The 22,831-nt window shown below is 31.9% G+C and overlaps 1 protein-coding gene across 1 annotated transcript; it reads left to right on the top strand.

Moving 5' to 3' along the window:
* The first annotated feature begins 21,051 nt into the window (after positions 1 to 21,051).
* Positions 21,052 to 22,363, top strand: LOC108994026 (MLP-like protein 328). The gene is made up of 2 exons (XM_018969098.2): positions 21,052 to 21,293; positions 21,775 to 22,363. Exons 1-2 carry the CDS (start codon positions 21,107 to 21,109, stop codon positions 22,038 to 22,040), a joined length of 453 nt encoding a protein of 150 aa, XP_018824643.1. The 5' UTR covers positions 21,052 to 21,106; the 3' UTR covers positions 22,041 to 22,363.
* The last annotated feature ends 468 nt before the right edge of the window (positions 22,364 to 22,831 follow it).

The raw sequence follows: 22,831 nt of genomic DNA, 5'->3' as shown, positions 1-22,831 counted from the left end.
GACGTGACAAGGCATCTACTAATATATTTAACCAGTTTCTCCCCAAGTATTCAAATATAATTAATTATCAAGAAGAATTTGCTTATTGGTAGGTGTGGACTGGCCGTCTGTCGCTTGTGTATCAACTTGATCAGGAACAGAATCTCTAATTAGGGAGTCCTCAACTGATTCAAGACTTGGTGGAGGAGGTACATTTCTTCATTGCCATTTTGGTGGTATCCTTGAAAAGCATTATTATTTTCAATGAATTAGCTTAGAAATAATTTTGAAAAATGTAATTGTCTAATCTATGTAAATAAAATATGTAGTACTTTTATTCTTCATCTTTAGATGTATTTTCCATACTTGTTCCAGAATCTCCTTCAATAACATCTTCGTAATCTCCTTCCTCATCTATTCTTTGATTCATCAAAATCTTCAACTGAACAATCATTTAACACGGATGGGTCAAGATGTATGGGTGATACATCATCTCTACATAAGGGGATTAGTTTTAGTGCACCAAGGTCAACAAATAAATTAATACCCTCTCCATCTTTCTAATAGGCCTTTATAATCAAAGTGTCATCTTCATCTCCACTATAATCGTGATCCACTACCAATCTTGCATCATAAATATTCCAAGGAAAAAATTTTTGTATGACTCGCCAAGTTATCTCTCCACTAGCTTCATTGGTCCATTTCATTGGATCAATCAAGTAATAGACTTGGGTTGCTTGACAAGCCAATACCAACTGATCATATTCGTACCATTTACATGCAGTATTGACACTCGTAAAGTGATTATCCCTATTTATCGATACCCAACCATCGCCTAGATCCTACCAATCACATTTAAACACATATTCACATTCCCACCTTGGTATTTCAATCTGATGATGTCATGTATGACACCGTAGTAGCCAATATCCTCTATTCCATGACTTCCCTTGATCAACACACCACAATTTTACGTCTTTCGATTATGTTTACGGTCCATAGTATGAAATCTATAATCTCGAATCATATACGCAGTGTATCGAAGTGATATGTTTGAAGGACTACAGGTCAATGCACGTAATTCAAAAGAAACTAATTTTGAATCATGAGCATGTTGTTCCAAAATCTAACAAGTAAAATAGTAACAAAATTATACAAAGTTACTATAAATTAAAATGGTTTATAAATATTCTACTATATGGGACATTTAAATGCATACGCGTTGTTTAAACCAACCTGAAAATTCTTCTTCATACCTCACATCTATATTCTCTACGCCTTCTATCCAACGTTTGTCCATGTGCTCACAGTAGAGAAGTAAAAAAAATAGGATATTTGAACACTTTTGATATAGTAGTACTTTAATAGAATATAGGAAAATTAGAATTATCGATTTCACGACAATTATTCAACACGTACCACCAAGCCTTTTCTAACTCTCTACCGATGATTAAGCTGTACCTCGTTTTTGCACTCAAGGGCCGTACATTCTGGAAAAATACAGATAGCTCACGAGGGTGAGGGGCAGCAAAATCAGCATTCGCTCTTCTCGATTAAAGTGTGTCTCAACCCCATAGAGATATAGAGAGCAAAATATCAACTATTCATTGTGTATATAAGCCTCTACTATTGACCCCTCAGTTCAGGCCTTATTCCCAATAATGCGCTTTAATATACCCATAAATCATATAACGTTGGTTGTCTAACTTACTGAGATTTCAAGTAAATCTTATCTCTTATGGACCCACTATCATTCCACTCGGAATGATAGAAGTTGTGTTAGGACTTGACAAGGACGGACTAGATGGACCAGTGGATCCGAACTATTAAAGAGGAGCCTGATCTCAACAAAAGATTAGACCTCATCTTGAAGTTTATAGCCCTAATCCTTCATGCATTAGAATGCATGAAGCAGTTGATTTAGCTGTAGAGACTTATTATCAAGAATAATTATACTAAGATTATGCTACCTTATGATTTGAACTTATGATGGTTATGAATTACATTGTGATGTTTAGTTTATTCTGGCATAAGTTTTATTTAGTCACTCTTATTATGCTGCGATTATTGTATATTACTATATGCATTTATAGGATGCATTGCATAATAACTGTCATGAATGAGGGTATATAACCTTGTCTGACATTTCCCGATGCTTTAAATCTCTGTTCCATCTCAAGCAGAGGCTAGGGGCGTTACATCTCTCAATTGAATACATCTGACAAAATTGCACCGGACCACTTAACAAAACCTTTTGAGGTAAATGCATTGTTAAATAGAGCATTAAGCCAAAAATGATAATGGAAAGATCTGCTCAAATTTATGTAGTATTATTTTAATGTTTTCTTCCAACTTCTGCACACATCTCAATTTTCTACTCGAGGGCACAAATATTTGAAAAACATGCATAGTTTAGTTATGGCGACAAGTACATTAGAAGTCGGTTTTTCATAAATGCCTACCATTAACAGTTTCTTCAATAATATGTGACAATCATGACTACAAGATTTGAAGCATAATTGTCTAGAGACTTCACACCGTGCAACCATTTACAAAATTCCATCCTCTCATCCCTCGTCATTGTAAAACATGCATACAACATAACCACGCTATTGTCTTCCCCCCGTAAATGAAGATTATGTTTAATTCTCATTCTCTTAAGATCTTTTATTATCTTAATCATGTCTTTCGTCTTTTTGTTAATGTTCATCAATGTCTCATTATATTATTACAAATATTATTCTCTATATACATTACATCCAAACTGTATTGCAACATGCATGATGACCAATATAGTAAGTAAAAAAAAAATACTCTGCGTTGTCCAATTCAATTATGTTGTGTCTCATTTTCTCTTGTTCTTTCCCTGACCTTTGCCAAAATTATTCACTCCAAGTTCCATTGATTTTTCCACTATCTCATCCTCATACAATTCCTTTGGTGCAATTTTGTCCTCTACTCTCAAATCAAATTTAGTGCCTTCCCTATGTTGACAAATATTGTCGATGGCCCATGAAACATATCTTCTACGAATATTTTAGCGACTCACTTGCAGTTTCCTTATTAGACGTGGGACACACCAACTTGCTTTTAGTACTCTAACCTGAAAGATTGTCATATGCTGGAAAATTATTTATTGTCCATAATACTGCAGCATGCATCAGAAAAGATGTCGACTTGTATGCATCAAAAGTCCTAACGCCATTTTCCCATAGATCTTTCAAGTCTTCAATTAACGGCTGCATGAATGCATCAATATCATTCTCTGGTGATCTTGGGTTGAGGATAAACCAAAATTAACAGAAAGTTTGGTGCTTTCATGAAATCAACACTACAAGCCACGTGTTATAACTTGTATATACTTATATTTTCAAACGGATTGAATTCATCCGTTGTTAATCCTAGACACACATTACGAGCTTTACTTCCAAAATTAGAGTATTTATTATCAAAACATTGTCATGCAAAAAAGTCAGCTGGGTGCCATATATATTTGTCATCCTCAATTCGTTTCTCCTCATGCCACCTCATATTTTGCGTTGTTTTCTTACATATATATAGCCTTTGCAATTTGATTGGAAAATAACACAAAATTTTCACTAAAACATTTTTCCTACTCTCCCACCTCAACTCTCCACATATGGGACAAGCCTGTTTTTCCTCATTCTCCTTCCAAAACAACACACAATCATTCCTACATGCATGTATCAACTTGTACTTAAACCCTAATCCCTTTATCAACTGTTTCACTTCATAAAAGTTATTTGGCAGTGCAGAACCTTCATAAAGCACCTCATTAAATAACCTCAATACCATGTTGATTGTTTTCATCAACATCTCATACAACGACTTAATGTGAAATAGTCACACAATTAATAAACGACATTTTGCTTTATTTTGTACAGCCAAGATAAATCTCACGCTTTGCATCTTCCCACATTCTATAGAAATTCTTTGACTTTGTCCCTCGGCCACTTGAGGCATCAATGTCAATGTCATCCATAAACATCGTAGCTCCAATTTCACCCAACATCTCCTCCATCTTATCCCGCTCATTATTGTCATCCAGTTGCCTCATTGCAATACTATCACCGAACGGAAAATCGACATATTGTTCATATGGCTCACCATGCAATACCTATCGAGTATATCCCAAATCCATATCATCCATAAATATATACGACTTTCTACTTCATCCAATCTTATAGTACAGAGTTTTGCACTTCGACATGGACACTTTATGTAACCTCGGCTATCAGCAAAGGCACGAGCAAAGTCAATAAAGTTTTCCACTCCACGTGCATACAAAATAGTCTTTTTCAAGTCTATTGTCAGGACGCATCCAAAATTTTTTCATTTCTAAAAAAACCTATGGATTAGTATAATGACAACTAATTTCACATACATCACATGTTCCAATACAATTCCCCATGTTCTTTAAATAAAAGTAGTTGGTCCTATCCCATTCGAGAATATATCATCCATATTGCACAAGTTTTGTCACTCTTGTACTTTTCATGTCAATAAAACTTTCGACAGTACCTCCCATAGTTCTCCAAGTATACAAACAATATACCCGAAGAACAAATGAAGAAGACACCAGAATTTTCATCCTTAACGTGTAAAGAAAAACTAATGAAAATGTATAATATAGATAATATATCTCAAATTCTTCACACTGGACAATTCGGGAATTAGTGAACACTTAAATATATACTAATTTTCAAATACGTATAAGGTTATTCATGCAATGTCACACACACAAGATATAACATATAACATATAGCTATAATACAAAAGCTATAACATATAAGTAATGTATATTCATACTAAGCTTCTACGAAACCATCAGTAAAGAATTCATTGTTGGGTCTTAACTGAGGATTTCAAACAAATTTAGTATGCTTTGTCTTAAGTATAGTATGTGAAGTTGTTTATTTGTTATTGTTACAATGTCCTAGCATTTTAAATTCATCATTAATTAAATTAGATATAATTATTTATGAATCTAAGATGTAGATTTAAATTAGATATGTAAGGTGTGTTTCATATATATTTGATTCCAAATAAATAAGGTTATAAATTTAAATAATGTATATTCATGCTGAACTTCTTCAAAACTCTTAGTAAAGAATCCATTGTTGGGTCTTAACTGAGGGATTCGTAGAAGTTCAGTACGTTTTGTCCTAAGTATAGTATGTGGAGTTACTAATTTTTTTTTATTGGTTATTGTTTTAATTTCCTAGCATTTTAAGATTACCACTAATTAAATTGATATAGTTTTTTATCTATCTAAGATGTAGATTTAAATTAGATATGTAAGTTGTGCTTTATATTATTAGAAATTTAATCTTTGTATATTTTTTTAATTAGCTGTTTTTTTAATCTTAGTATAGATTATTAATTAGTTATTGTTTTAATCTTAGTATAGATTATTAATTACTTATTTGTTTTAATCTTAATATACATGATTAATTACATATTTGTTTTAATCTTAGTATACATTCTTGATTAATTATTTGTTTTAATATGAGTATAGATTATTAATTACTTATTTATTTTAATCTTAGTATACATTATTAATTAGGTATAAGGTTTTAATCACAGTATGTTATTCTTATTCAAAATCTAAGAAATTATATATTCTAATTATTCAAAATCTCTTTATTCAAAAAATTAATTTATGTAATTTAATTATGCTTTCTTTACATGCTCAAGTGATAATTAGGTATCCATAAAATTAAGTTAATTTTATTCATAATTAATATTGTTTTAATTTCCTATAAAAAACTAAATCACGATTTAAACACAATATTATTCCACAAATCACAAAAATCACAATATAATCCCATTATTCACAATATAATCTAATAAATCAGAATATAATCCCACAAATCATAATATAATCACAAAATAAATGTCAATGCCCCCAGCCCTTGCTTGAGATTGGACGGTGACTGAAGTGTCGAGATATGTAACTCAAGGCTACATACCCCTGCACATAACAGTTAAGATGCAATGCACCTAATGATCTAGCAGTATGCAATAAATTGCAGGGAAAATTTTTTCCTGAAAATTTTTTCCTAACCACATAAGACTGATGGTAATATAATAACATGGTACCAGAGTGTAAGCATCCTAAAAGTTTTAAAATCCATCATAGTACCTTCAAAATAGACATTGTCTTCAAAAGTCTTCCAAAACAAGGGACCATCAAAAGTTGGTTTCACAAAAACTCGAGTCATTTCCTTTTCTACCACTATTTCCATGGTCCATTTTCCAAAATAAAATTTTACAAGGCCATCCATATTCGGCCTTGTCTTTGTTCAAAATTCTCCTAAGCTCCTCAAAGAGCTGCAACACTTCAGTGATGGATTGGTTGGCGGCCTTGAACCTATCTACTAAGGATGGCTCCAATGAGCTCTCATGGCTCTTCCAGGTCTTATTGACTATTCGGGAAGCTGGCCTCTTGTGTTTCCCATGGTCATTCTCTTGTAGTCCTATAACATCTTCTACCATTTTGGGTGGGGAGTGGTAATTGAAACTACCATAATGAGATTTCGGAAAATGTCAGAAAGTAAACAAACAACATACAACATATAATATAAACATATAAGAGCAAACCATAATGAATGCATGGACATGTACTTTGACATAAAACTTGACTTATGCAACATCGACTTTTTCAAAATAACGTATAACATAAATCTTTTAACCTATTTAAAAAAACATAATTTCATCTTTTCATTCTTAGTTTTTAAACATATAACATACCATATGAGCTCAAGTTCTTAGTCATTCCCACATTATATCATATCTTGTCATATCATGTCATACCATATCATATCTTGTTGTATCATGTCATAACATGCCGTATCATATCACATCATTGAGCTAAGTGCCTTAATCATTCTTATAACTCATGGTTGGATACCTCACCGCTAATTACAGCATTATCCAACGGTCCACTTGACCATGGTGACTACGTCATATTCTTTAACATACTTATTAGAACAGTTTGTATATTTCGTCTTCACCTTATGACATCCACTAACTTTAGGTGCAACCCCGCTCTGACATCCTTTCCACAAGGATTCATTCGAAATTCGTCGACTATACTTTATCAACTCAAGAGCTACCATTCTATTTTAAACACTCCAAAGTGGACATAGGAGTTCCACTAGAGCATTCTCCCGTCCTAGCATTTGTGGTCATTACAAAACATTTATTAACTCATTTTCTTGAAAATAGTACACAAACCCAATGCATGTGATATGGACTTATGATGTTTTGTTCCTTACATGGATCATGAAATCATGTATGCCGAGATTCATATCATCATACAAACAATATACATCCCACATTATGGCTTGAAAATATTAGAACATGCAAAAACTTGATTTACACATACGAACAATGGTATTCAACGATTAACAAAGGGTAAAACGGTTCACATTATCATTCACTATGCTTGGCCAAAACATATAGTACTTGAAAGCATGATTTTACAAAAGTAACATGGACTTATAACCTCTAACATGTTCGGTATAACATTATCAAGTAACATGGCAACATAGTCATATAGATCTGAATGCAAGCATGGTATTACAAGAGATTTCATTCAACCAATGATCAATATGGCAACACATAGGTAGGTAAAACCGAGTGTAAAATATGATAAGAGATTTCATCCAATCAAATGCAAGTTCACACGTTACATACATATATTAATCCAAGAGTAGGTTGAAGGTCTACTTACAAAAATCTAATGATTACAAATAGCAAGCTGAAAATGCATATTGAGATTCATTAGACATGGTTATCTGAAACACTAATTTCTTGAGTGAGTGTGTGTTGTGTACATAGCTCATGAAACTCATTCCCACGGCAAGAATTGCTCCTTAACATATGAACTTCACTCTCCTTATCTAAGTGTTGTGGTTGTGGCTCTCCTTCCTTTTCAAAACTCATGCTCACTTGCATAGTGCTAAGGGTGGATTGGTTCTTCCTTTGAGAAGAAAACCCTAGCCCTATTTCGAGTCTCCAAGTACAAAAGAAGGCATGGATCATCTCCTTTACTCAAAACAGTCGTGTGTGTGTGGATGTTTGTGGGCACATAAAACCCTTGGAGTCCAAAACTCTCTTTTTCTTTGGTCGTGTGTGTGAGTGTAAGAAACAAGCGAATGGTCCTTAACCCGTGTGTTTCTCCTCCATAGGTGGCATTAGTACTTCTTGGTGTGCTTGAAATGGTGATTAGAGAAACAAGGTAGGTGCGAGTGTGGTGTTTGGGTGGAAAGAAAGTAGTGAGAAGAAAGAGAAGAGTATAGCCATGTGATACATGGGAAAATTCAGAAAATGACCAAAGAACTACCCATTTTAGGCTCCCCCCTTCTTATAGGCATCTCCCCCCTCCTTGGAATGTCAAAAGTCTTGGTGCATAGATGCCACTTGGCATCTTGGCCGAGTATCTCTTCACCTTCTTTATGATGGGATTGTATTGGAAACCAAAAGTCTTTTGGACAAGTGGCGTGTGGCTTCCTCAATCCAAAATCCTAATTCCATCTATCTCCTCTTCCATGTGTCTAGGCTCAATGTATTCGATGGCATAAAGGTCAAAACAAAAACTCTTAATCATCCTTTGGAGGATGAACGTGTTCATGCTTGCCACTTGGTAGGTGGTGTGTGTGTGTGAATGTGTTTTGCAGAAAACTCTTTCACCTCTCCAAGAAAACTCTTCTCTTCCCTAGGTGCGTGGGTGGCTTGTGCCTCTTGGCTTGCCCTTGCCGTCCGCCCCTTGCACTTTCCCTCACAAAGATTTTTCTAGAACTTATGTGAGTGTGTGCATGTGCCTTCCTCATGCGTCTCTTCCTCTTTCCCATGCATATCTCTTTGGAACTCTCATGTTCTCCCTTCATACATGACAAGTGTCAACAAAGGTGGTTGGCTTTTCATGTGGGGCATGCAACTTTATGGCCGAAACCCTAGAAATCCCTCAGAGTCTCGTGCTTCTGACTTGTAGTGTCCCTATGTGACTCTCCCTTTCTCAAATCATCGCACAAAATTTTTGAAACTTGCCAAAATCCTATTGGTGGAGTGTGGGTCATTGGGGCTATCATAACCCTAGTTTCTCTCACACCCCTTGCCCACTTCCATGTCCAGATTCAAAGTAACCTGGAAGTGAGTTGTGCATGTGGGACACGTGGCATGTGATTGGTGAGGCTGGTGTGCTACCTATGTGTAGCCGAATCCTCTCTCTTGTCACATCCTCTTACCTTCTTCTAGAACCTTTGTGCATGTTGGCCAAGTGTCATGTGTGTACTACTTCACTATGTTTCCAAATGATGAGCTTCTAGGAAAACTAAAAGGTTTTCCCTTGCCATGTGACGCCTCCATCTAAACCTTTGAGTTCAACTTAGGGTTTTTAAGCCCTAATATCATGCTAGTGGCTGAAATCTCTCATGGGCCTTGTGGGCTTTCATGCCTAATGCACCAATGTAAAAAAAAATATTAGAAATATTTCTAAACATCATCTATCATCTTGCATGGCCTAACAACTATACATAATCTGTTAATAAAATATGAATACTTGGCTAAGTCCAGGATGTCACAATAAACCACAATATAAATACAATGTAGTTCCACAAATTATAATATAATCACAAAATAAATCACAATATAATCACACATCACAATATAATGTCACAAATAACATAAATCACAATATAAACACAATATAATCCAACAAATCACAATATAATCACAAAAATCACAATATACTCAAAATATAATCACACAATCAAGTTTAGAAATATACATAGCTAAACTCACAAACTTTTTATCTCACAAACTTCAACAAGCTCCAACAAATATTTCTTCAAAATAAACACAACATTAATTAGTTCCAAATAAGGATAATAAACCAATAAACACAACAAGTATTCCTTAAAAATAAATAAATAAAAAAAAGCACAATATACACAATAATAAACACAACAACTACCTTCAATGCAAAACCTTTCAAAATGACCATGCTCTCTCTCCCAATGTTTTGAATACCGTATCAGACACCGTACCGGTCAAGGCACTGGAACGAAATATTTCGATACCAGTACCGTTTCGTATACTGTTTTGGAATAGTCGATATATGAATAAATTATATATATAAATATATATAAATTATTTTGCAAAATAATAGTCTATATATAAATAAATTATATATAAATACATATATATATATATAAAAATTATAAATAGTCTAGTATGAATTGAGGGTTAAAAAATAAGCTTGTAGTTTAAGAAAATGAAAAAAAAAAGTTGAAATATAGGCCGGTACAGGCTGAAATTGAGGCCGGTACCGGCCAGTACGACAGGTATTTAGGCCGGTACAAAACGAATATGGTACCTGTACCGGCCAAATGACCGGTACGAAAAATATCGACCATACTGGCCAGTACGGTATGAGATTAGAAACATTGCTCTCTCCCCTTCTCTCTATCTCGATCTCAATCTCTCTTTCTCCCTCTACCTGACTCTCTCTCATGCCACTCCCTTTCTCGATCACCCACTCTCTCTCACAAGCTCTCTCTTTCTCTGTCTCTCTCTCTCTGTCTAACTTCTACTCACTCTCTCTCGGTCACTCCTCACCAAAATGGGGAATAAACAATATTTCCCATTTCTTAAAGACGCCCCAGACTTGTCTGGGGCGTTATAATTGTTTTTCAAAATTTTTAATCTATTGCGGCGACTTTTATCACTGCAATAGGTTAAACTAAACAAAATAACGACATCCTATTTAGTACATTGTCCTTTGTAACAACTTTTTAAATGCAAAGTCATCGTATCAAAGTGCCATAACGTTCGAACATTTACAATAAATGTTCAAACATTTTGTAAAATTTTCCAATCCTCCCAAGTATCTTGCCAAGTTTGTTTACATACCGTAATGTTGGAACATAACAATGTTAACGTGCGAATGTAGATGAAATTAGGTCCCCATATATGCCATAGAATTAACGTAAGAAAGGCCCCACCAGTTCTTTTTAAGAAAATTTGAATTTAATTATTTGACGTTCGAACGTACTATGATAACATTCGAACGTAATATTGTTTACATACGAACATATATGAAATTAGGTTCCTAATATATGCCATAGAATTAAAGTGGGAAAGGTCCCGCCATTTTTTTTAAATGTTCAAACTTAATTATTCCACATTTGAACGCACCAAAATAACATTCGAACGTAATTTTGTTGACATGCGAACATAGTTTAAATTAAGTTTTCATATATGGCATAGAATAAATGCAGGAAAGTTCCCACCAATGTTTTATTAACGTTCAAACATTCATTATAACGTTCCAACGTAATTCCTACCACGTTTGAACATTTATTAATGTTCAAATGTGGTTTATATATTATAATTATATAGTATAATAATGTATATAGTATATATTATATGGTTATATAGTATAGTAATGTATATAATAGCATTTTCATCATTATATAGTATAGTAATCTATATAGTATATATTAATCTACATAGTTACTATAGTAAATTATATAGTATATAATAATCTATATAGTTAGTAAAGTAAGTTATATAGTTAGTAAAGTAAGCTATATAGTTAGTATAGTAATCTATATAATTAGTTAGTAATCTAGTATATAGTATATATAGTAATCTAGATTATAGTATATATAGTAATTTAGTATATATTATATAGTATATAGTATGTATAATAAGTATAGTAATCTATATAGATAATATAGTATATATAGTTAGTATACTAACTATATACATTTCTTCACATGGTTTGAAATCTACAAATCAAACCAATTATCAACCATAAATAGGATTACTAATCAATGGATTAAGAAAGAGAGTGATTAAATTGTTTATGAAGAATATCCTCCCTTTGAAGCCATTAATTACAACCAAATAGGCGCTCAAATAAAGAAACATAATTCTATATTAGAAATAAAGAAACATAATTCTATATCATAAATTACGAACACAAATAATATAATCCAATAAAACAATTATACTAATTTATATTTAAAACCTATGAATAAACAATTAGAGAGAATTGAGACCCAATTATCTCCAATTAATCCAACTATTAAAGAAGCAACAGAAAGTCTTTTATTTGTGTCCCATGAAATTCTATCTCATTTAAAACTATTGTTTCTAAAAGTAAAAATAATTTATTAGAACAAATCTCCAAAATATTAGAAAAATTAAATATTACTAACACTACTTCTACTTCAAAACAATCTCATATTAATGTATTAAGTAAAACAAACTCACATATTTTATCTGATTATGAAATTAGTAATATCGAAAACCATATTAAGAATATAGATCTACAAATAAACAAGATTATAGGAGATCATGCTAATGAATATTTTGCTAGAGATTCTAAACGTTATGTTTTCATTACCGGTAACTGGTATATGTGGCCTACCCCACCAGATATCAATTCGAGTAAAGAGAACATATAGTAAAATCTGATTTTTCACCAGATGTACTTTATAAATGGAACATAGACGGATTATCTGAATATTAAATATTAAATTTTCAAGAAATAATTATGGTAGCTAACGTTTATAAAGGAAATAGAAAAATAGATCATCAAGTGGCCCACATTATTATTCCAGGTTTTACTAGCCAATTAAAAGACTGGTGAGATCATTATCTTTCAAGTGAACAAATAAATATAGTATTAAACCAATATAAACATGATGAAAGAATGTAAATAATCAAAACAGAAGATGGTCAACCATCAGAAGATGTTGTTAATACTTTAATATTCATGTTAACTAAGCATTTTGTTGTGATTTTATTCAATTTAAAGGAAGAACCAGTGATTTGTTAATTAATTTAAGATGCTCTCAATTATCTCATTTTCATTGGTATAAAGATGTATTTCTAATTAAAGTTATGATCAGAAATAACTGCCAATACCCATACTAAAAGGAAAAGTTTATAGTCGGACTTTCTTATTACTTCGTCCAAAAGGGACGAGAATCATTAATAAAATCAGATGGTACTATTGATTTTATTAATCTTACATATGATGATATTATAACTACTATTAATAGAACTAGTTTACCTATGTGTAATGATTTAAGATTAAAAAATCAAATGGATAAAGAAAATAAATTTTCTAAAAAAGAACTAGGTATCTTTTGATAACAGTTTGATTATGCTCCATTATTGCCTCCTTCTAGAAGACATAAAAAGGAAAAATAATTTATAAGAATTATTCTAACAAGAACCGAAACTATAAAACACCTTACAAAAAGATAAAAGATAAACAAATCCATAATAAACCAATAAAAGATACAAATAAGTATAATAAAAAGAAAAAATAAATTTTTTGTTATAAATGTTGAAAAATTGGTCACTATAAGTCAAATTGTAGAGTCAAACAAGAAATTAATGAATTAGATATACCTTAGACATTAAAAGAAAAATTATTAAATATCTTTATAACACTGTCAAGTGAAGAAGAAAAACGTTTTTTAGAAGAAATTTTTCAATTAAAAGAATTAAGCCTTTCAGAACAATCTTCTGATAGTGAATAAGAAGAAGATGAGGCTCATGTTTGTTATTGCCTAGATAAAAGTAATTGTATTTGTAACAAAACCATTAATATTCTTTCAAAACATGAAGATAGTATCTTAAATTTATTTGATAAAATTAATGCTTCACAAGAGAGAAAATATTATTTAATAAAATTAAAAGATACTTTTGATACAAAAACTAATTATACTACTTCAGTAACAGTACCTTATAATTTTTCATAAATAGTAAGTAGATTTAAAATTGAAAAACAAAAAGTTACACTACAGGACTTACAACAAGATCAGATTAATGAAATAAAATAAGAGGTTTAAAATTTGAAAACATCTAATTTTAAATTAGAAATTAAAAATGAACAATTATTACAAGAAATTATATTATTAAAAATAGATAACTCCATACAACGTGCTATTTACATACAATTTATCCGAACCAAGTTAAAACTATTAAAAATGTGACAATCAACTACAAACACAATAATTTTTTCTTTTCCTTTTGAAGAGTTCTCTCTCTCTCTCTTGTACTTTATCTTTCCTTTTATGAATTTCATTCTCGCAGCAATACATCATCCCACATCTAGCAATACATCATCTCTCTCTCTCTCTCTTGTACTTTATTTTCTCTTGTACGAATGTTCTACTCTAGCAAGTGAAGTATATCCGTCCAAACAAAAAATTCAGATCTCTTTCCTTCTCCCTTGAAATAGCTTCCGGCCACCAACTATGAAGAGGACAACAGCCACTAACCACCACATACAAATGACAATTGTACACTTATAAACTATACTAATTACAACCATGTCTTCTATCAACACTTCACTCACGAACCAGGTGTTGTTGTTTATAGATCAAATGTTCCAAGTTCTTACTCTCACTTATTAAAAATAGATAAGGACATTAATATCCCTAATAAAGAACAAGGAGAATGCTCAACAATAGTTAAAGGATGAGACAAATTATTTTTATTAACATACTTGATAGGATAAATTTTAAAAAATGGTATACTAAAATAACAAATTTTATTAATCAAGAATTTTCTTTTACAACAATTGTTCTATTAGACACAGGAGTAGATTTAAATTGTATCCAAGAAGAATTAATATCTTCCAAGTATTTTGAAAAAAAAAAGTGAAACGTTATCCCAGGTCAATGGAACAAAATTAAATATAAATTATAAATTATCTAATGCACATATATGTAATAATGAAATTTGCTTTAAAACAATATTTATTTTAGTATAAAAATATTAATACTAAAGTAATACTGGGAAATCTATTTCTTGCTTTACTATACCCTTTCTTTATAATAGAAGAATGAATTTCTACAAAAATACTTAGGCAAGAAATTCAATATAAATTCTTATTTCCTCATGTTTCAAAAGAAGTCAATTCCCTAAAAGAAGTCTCGTGAAGTAAATTAATTAATTTTTTAACCAAAAATAAGATTAAAAGAGAAGAGAAAAAAATAAATTTCTTAAAACAAGTATTAAAATACAAAAGAATTGAAGAAAAATTTTAAAACTATAGTTGAAAAAGAAGTATGATCTAGCTTGCCAAATGTTTTCTAGAGTAGAAAACAAGATATAGTTGAATTACCATATGATAAAGAATTTTCTAAAAAAGAATATTCTTACTAAAACTAGACCAATTCAAATGAACAATGAATAATTGAAATTTTGTAAAAAATAAATTAATGATTTATTAACAAAATAATTAATAAGGAACAGCAAATCACCATTGAGTTGTATTGCCTTTTACGTTAAAAAAAAAAAAGCAAAATTAGAACGAAGAGTTCTTTGATTAGTTATCAACTATAAACCATTAAATAAAACATTACAATGGATTAGGTATCCATTCCCCAATAATAAAATATTTACTATCTCATCTTTATAATGCTACTGTAAATGAAATGTTATGCCATTTAAATTAAAAATGCTTCTAGTGAAATTCAAAATATTATAAATGAAATTTGTATTCCTTTCACTCACTTTCAATAGTTTATATAGATAATGTATTAACTTTTTCTTAATCTATTGAGCAATATTGGAAATATTTAAATACCTTTGTTAAAATTATTAAACAAAATAGATTATTTGTTTAATAACCAAAAGTAAAATTATTCCAAAATAAAATTAGATTTCTTGTACATGATATCCATTAAGGAACTATTGCTCTAATCAGTAGAGCAATAGAATTTACTAATAAATTTTTTGATGAAATAAAAGATGATAAGTAATAATTACAAAGATTCTTGAAAAGTCTTAATTATAATGTTGCACAATTTTCTCAATCTCTCAAACTATTATGTAAACTATTATTTAAGAGATTAAAACAGAATCCACCTCCTTGGATAGAAAAGTTTACTAATAGATTTTCTAGTAAAATAAAAGTTAAGCAGCAATTACAAAGATTCTTGAGAAGCCTTAAATTATTTTGCACATTTTTATTAATCTCTCAAACTATTATGCAAACCATTATTTAAGAGATTAAAATAGAATCCACCTCCTTGGATAGAAAAGTTTACTAATAGATTTTCTAGTAAAATAAAAGATAAGCAGCAATTACAAAGATTCTTGGGAAGCCTTAAATTATTTTGCACATTTTTATTAATCTCTCAAACTATTATGTAAACCATTATTCAAGAGATTAAAATAGAATCCACCTCCATGGATAGAAAAATATACAAATATTATAAAACAAATTAAGTCACATATTAAGAAACTGCCATGCTTAGAACTCTCAACTCCTCATACTTTAAAAATCGTTGAAACTGATGCATCTGATCTTGGTTATGGATGAACTACAAAGCCAAAACTATCAACTGATTTGGAACAGATTATTCAATTACATTCAAGATGTTGGAATCCTGCCCAAAAGAGTTACATTACTATTAAAAAAGAAATTTTAACTATTGTATTATCCATTTCTAAATTTCAAAATGATTTATTAAATCAAAAGTTTTTATTGATTATAGATTGCAAATCAGCCAAGGAAGTTTTGATCAAAGATATAAAAAACCTGACTGCTAAACAAATATTCTGAATATGTTTAATCTGAGGAGTAGAAGAAGAAGGAGAAACAACTTTTAAATTTGTTGGTAATTTTAGAGAGACTAATGGTGAGAATGAGTTGTAAGATGGCATAATCAGTTGTGGTAATGTTCCCAATACCGTATATGATTTTGGAGTTACAGATGGAGAATGGTGACCTAGCGTAAGAAGATTTAGATTTTACTCTTGACTTTGAGGATGACATGATTTTTCCTGTAAAAACTCTTGGGATAAAAAGTCAGGAACAGAATTAGACTCTCTCTTAATATGTTCAATATCAAAATAAAAATTACTTAATATAGCTTGTCATCTAGCAAATATTTGTTTAGTACCCAAGTTTTTTACATCTTTAATCAAAACTTCCTTGGCTGATTTGCAATCTATTCTTAGTAAAAAGTTTTGATTTAAAATATTATCTTGAAATTTAGAAAGACATAATACAATACTAAAATTTCTTGTTTAATAGTACTGTAATTGCTTCATAATTCCTCCATAACCAAGATCAGAGATATTCGTTTCAATGATTTTAAAAGTATGAGGAGATGGGAGTCCAAAGTATGGTAATTTCTTAACATTAGACTTAATTTGTTTTATAATATTTGTATGCTTTCTATCCATGGAGGTGGATTTTTTTTTAATCTCTTGACTAATGGTTTATCTAATGGTCTGAGAGATTGATAAAAATCTGTAACAGAATTAAGGCTTCCCAAGAATCTTTATATATATTACTATATATACTAACTCCATATAGTTTTTCCCCAATCTATCTTTATCTGGAAAAATATACTATATATCATATTTACATATACATATAAATATACTATAAATCTTTACAACACACGTTCATATGGTATGGGAAATAATGCGCGTAAAATTTGAATGTATTAGTTGAATTAGTTGTAACGTTCACTCGTTATTTAAAGATATGTAGTGCGTCCGAACATCGAACAACATTTCCTCCCACATCCAAAATTTGAACCGTCGCACTCAATCATCGAACCTGTCACACGCCGTCGTCAATTGCCACCAAAACCGTCACAAAAAAGGTTAGTGTCCATCTCTCTCCTTTTTATTGTGTCTTTTTAATCTTTTTAGGGTTTCGATATGATCCGAAACTTATTTGGGGTAGGTTTTGTAACTTGATTTTTCGACCATCCTGAATGGCCAATGGCCAAATGGCCACCGTAAATAATTTACACTCAGTGTATACTTCATTTCTACAGTGGTTATTACAAGATTAATGTCCTATTTGAGGAAATCGAAAATGATTGAGTCTAGTTAGCCATTTATAGGTTTAAACGTCCGAACATCCAACTAGTAACATTCGAACGATCACCTGTACTCCTAACATATGTTAATCTACATTCAATTGTACTGTTACATTCGAACTTTTTTACACTAAAACGTTCGAACGTAACATTTTCCTGGCCTTTTGACTGCTAACGTTCGAACGCTACAATTCTATAGTTTGAATGTTTAGGTATACGTTCAAACTGTATAAATAAAATGTTCGAACGTATATTTGCATAAGTTCAAACGTTAAGTTAAATATGTTTGAATGCACTAGCACGTTCGAATGTAACGTTTCGTGGGTCTTTTGACTCCTAACATTTGAACATGATTACGTACATGTTCGAATGTTATCATTTTAAGTGCGAACGTTAAGTTATACCCTCGAACATATTTCAAAATAATTTTAATTTGTTTCCTTTATATATAAGCATACTCATATTTTTTCTTTTTGCAGATATGGTTCATCCTTTGACAACTAGCAAACGGGGGAGGGAAGGTGTAACATCCCCTTCCTTTAGGCTAGAAGTGTCACGTGTTTTTCATAAAAATAAACCCAGCAAGAGATCTTATATTTCATAAATGAAATTAGGATTTATTTTGTAGAAAAACTTCTAATAAAATATCTTCCAAAAATATTAAATGAATAAGCTGAATACATTCATGTCATAAAAACATATTTTATTTTAGAAAGTTTGAAACTAAAATTAACTGCTCATTCTATTCCTGGCCTGTTTGCTCGTATTCATCATCCTCACCAAGGTGGTTAAAAACATGAAAACAAACTAAAATGAGTCGAAGACTCAGTAAGAAATCCATCACAACGTAAACTTAATAAATATAAGGTTTTCATTAAAATATTCATGCTGAGAGTTTAAATTCATGAGTATTCATACTGATGCTTATGCTATGCATGACTGAATTAACTGACTGATCTGACTAATTTATCTGATTTAACTGATTTATCTGACTGGCCAATATACTTAATCCTGTGTACGAGGTTATTACAAAAACCTAGGACATTTTTCGGATAGGCTATAGAACTGTTATGGTCGAATGCAAAGCTTATATCAACGTGTTCAATGAGCTGACATGGGAGGAGAAGAGTCTGAGCTAGGTTCGTCTTTATTTCCAGAGGTAGGACCAACATCTGTGCACTAAAAGGGAGGATATACCCCTCCATGGTCTTCGAGTTTTACATGGAGATGTCGTCCATGCCTTAGGATGCATAATCTCACACCGTAACTGTACGTAATGTTCAGTTTGATGTTTTAGAGGATATCATTGCCAAGCTACTCGGGGTTCTTTGCGTATGTGAGGCATCGAGTAAGTAGATGCTTAGGCTGAGGACGCACCAGATGTAGGCACATTTGCATCATCTATTGGCCTAGTTGATTCTATGGCTAGAGATGTAGACCGGGCCATGTTCAGTCGAACTCGTGCACAATTCCTCATACGAGTGGTATGGGGAGAACCCATCGACTTGCCACAACGGATATTTGAGATGGTTTGTTATGAGACGAACATCATCTCCACTGAAAACCTACCATATGGGGTGATCATTACTTAAATATTATTGGACTAGAGAGTGCCACACAAAGTGGATGAGTCGTTGACTGAGCAAATGAACCCCCTAGACACGACTTCACATCATCCGAGCATTAGACAAGGAAGGGGGTGTGCTCAGCGTGAGCTTGGGCCTACACTAGATCTTGTTTCTCTGACCCAGTTTGGGGCCAATATTGCTCCCCATGGTGGGAGTACTAGTTTGTAGTCAATGGGTACATCAGCAAGGGATGCGTGCCTTGCATGGGTTGATGCGATGGTTGATGCACACACATCGACCGATAGATCGTATCAGTATCGCAGAGTGTCACCGTGGTTGGCAATCGTTTACATATCCTAAACGAAAAAGTCAACACATTGACAAAGGAATTTCATGCATTTGTAAATAACTCATTCTAAGCTTTGCTACATTTTTATCATATTTTGTATTCATATTTTAATATATTTTTTCTTCTATACTTTATGTAATAAATAATATCATTTAATATATCTAGTATTTTTGTATTTCAATTCTCAAACTTTTTTAATTTTAAAACAATTCACGTTTGAAGGTTAATGACTATCATTCAAACATAAACTAAATTGTTCGAACGAATAACTTACATGTTCACACGTAAGTGGACTTAATGTTCGAATGTACATGAACCGTTCGAACGTAACATTTTATACATTCACATGTACTCATTCCACAATGACATTGTTTGGGTTACGTTTGAACGAAACATTATTATAGTTTAAATGTATAATCATTTTTCATCCATCTTTGGTGACTGTTTATTGTAACCATCACAGAAAATGATTTTTGGTGATGGTTTCATGAATCACCGTATTTAATTTGTTAAATTGTCCAATTCTTGGATTTGATTTTTCAAAGCGATCCCATCCATATCGAGACCCATTATTGTGAGCTCTAAATGCTGCACAACGACAAGATTTCAATTCTAAATGAAAGGACGGCTGAAATTGAAATGATGCCCCCCACCTCGACCTTCATCCTTATCTTTCGATGCAAATCTATTTATATTAACCTAAAATATATAGAAGACAAGAAGACAACTGCATCTGTGAATGATCGCAGCTGTCTCGTCCCAGACATTTTCGCACCAGCTTTCTTTTTTCATGCATATAAAAGTACAGGTTAGGTAATGTATTAATATTGTAATATATATATATATATGTATAAAATATAAATTAAATAATAAAATTTATTTATTATTTTTGAGATAAGTAGTAATTTTATATGGTACTATTAGAGCAGATGTCTTAAGTCCGAACCTGACTTTATATTTTATTTCATTTAATTAAATAATTTTCATATATAGCAAATTTAATTAAACTTTTACGATAAGTTAATTTTATAATATATATTTTATATATATACGTGTGTGTGTGTGTGGGGAAAGTTATGATCACGCGATTACAGTACCTAATTACCTAAATGAAGCTTCCCCCCTCGTTATCATCAGTGTCCTCCATTTTGTAAAACATGCATACAGAAAAACGTGCTAAATAATTTCATCCAAATAATTACGTAATTTGCCACTACCCTCTTCTATATATAGTGGTAAACAAAGTCATCTATCCATTCATCTTCCATAATTAGTTTTTATCAGATTTATCAGTGCTGTGTAGGAAAAATATGGCTCTAAAGGGTAAGATGGAGACTGAAATAGAAATAAAGGCTGCCGCTGATAAGTACTACAGCATCTTCAAGACAACTGCCCACCACGTTCCAACAGCCACCCCTGACATTATTCAGGCAGTTAAGGTGCATGAAGGTGATTGGAAGACACATGGCTCTATCAAGGTCTGGAATTATACAGTTGGTACGTACGTAAAACTGCCAACAACCTAATTAATCTAGTTACTGTCTTGCAAACTTTGGATATGGGTCCTTGTTTGATCCTTATTTGACATGTCGATCCATTGATTCATCTTCCATAAAAAATACAATATTGATTAACAGCACCTTCGACAATATTGTTGGATATACATGCTGGTACTCCTCTTTGCTCCCATTTAATCTCAAAATACCAGATTTAACGCGGTACATGATGATCATTAGCTTAAGCTAAAGAAACGAGCTAGGATTAAACTGCAAATTTCTTGTTACAAGTAGTGCAGATAATGAATCTTGTTAGTTACTAGATCTATTATCCTGATCACTCGTGTAATATTATTTCGTTTGTATTCATGTACTAGATGTTTTAAATTGTTGTTAGACGACAGGAGAGTTTGTTTGGTGCCCTTGCATATATTCTTGTGAAACAGATTTTGATTTACCCATTTGGGCTTGTGAAACCACAGAGGGGAATGCTGAGGTTTTCAAGGAAAAGGTTGAATTAGATGATGCAAACAGGGCAGCAACTCTTGTGGGAATTGAAGGAGATCCCATGAAGTACTACAAGATCTTTAAGGCCACATATCAGGCTATTCCAAAGGGTAATGGCAGCTTGGTCAAGTTGACTATTGTATATGAGAAACTGAGAGAGGATATGCCTCCCCCAATTAAGTACCTCAATATGATGGTTAGTATCACTAAAGACATTGATGCCCACCTTGCAAAGGCATAGTCATAAGCTGGCCGTATCTGCATGCATGCCTGCTTTGGTTGCCAACTTCTATATATGATGTATAAAAAGCATATATAAGAACCAGAGCAGTCATCATGTATCTATGCATGCATGCAAGGTTTGTGTAAGGAATTATTATAACTTGGAGTCGTCTTCTCTAATGAAGCCCTTTGTCGTGTTTTAATTGTGATGAAGAGTACTACTACTGGTGGTGCTCTCTAGCTACTTTTTAGGTCCTGGAATAAGAGACTGTAATCCGTTTTATATATGTGGTGTGTGAAAAAAGTATGATCGAATAAAATTCTTATGGTTTTGTGTTTATATCAAATTAGCTTACACACCCTCAGACAATTCATCGATTGTAGAGAAGTGATACATATCATTATTTTTGTCATCATTTTTCCACCATCCCATAATATGACATTAGAATGTTAGGAAAATTATTTATCAATCATTATCTATCATCCAATCATTAGATGCCACATAAGAAGATGATTAAAAGGACAGTTGATATAATTTTTCTTAATTGTAATCTGGTAAAATACGCAAATCTCTTTATCTTAACCTAGAAACAACTATCTATCAAGGTTTTTAAGCCTAAAAATAAAATTAAAAAACAATATAAAATAGAATGATGGCGATGATGCTCCACATCTACAATAACATCCTACAAGGTGGCGGTTAGGGTTGTAATCGAGTTGAGCCGAATTTGTTTTTAGATTGCCAGGCTCGACTCGGCTAAAAAAGCTCAAGTTCAAGATTTTTACCTGAATTTTGTTGTGGCTTAGCTC

The sequence above is a fragment of the Juglans regia genome, chromosome 13 (genome assembly GCF_001411555.2).
Source record: "Juglans regia cultivar Chandler chromosome 13, Walnut 2.0, whole genome shotgun sequence".
NCBI classification, from domain to species: domain Eukaryota; kingdom Viridiplantae; phylum Streptophyta; class Magnoliopsida; order Fagales; family Juglandaceae; genus Juglans; species Juglans regia.
The sequence above is the reverse complement of the archived record's forward strand: the minus strand, read 5'-3'. Positions and strand labels throughout refer to the sequence as shown.

Excerpts from the sequence above, each read along its gene's own strand:
- LOC108994026 (XM_018969098.2), top strand. The coding sequence starts at position 21,107 with ATGGCTCTAAAGGGTAAGATGGAGACTGAAATAGAAATAAAGGCTGCC. Across the intron at positions 21,294-21,774 it reads GGTCTGGAATTATACAGTTG|AGGGGAATGCTGAGGTTTTC; the intron begins GTACGTACGTAA and ends GTGAAACCACAG.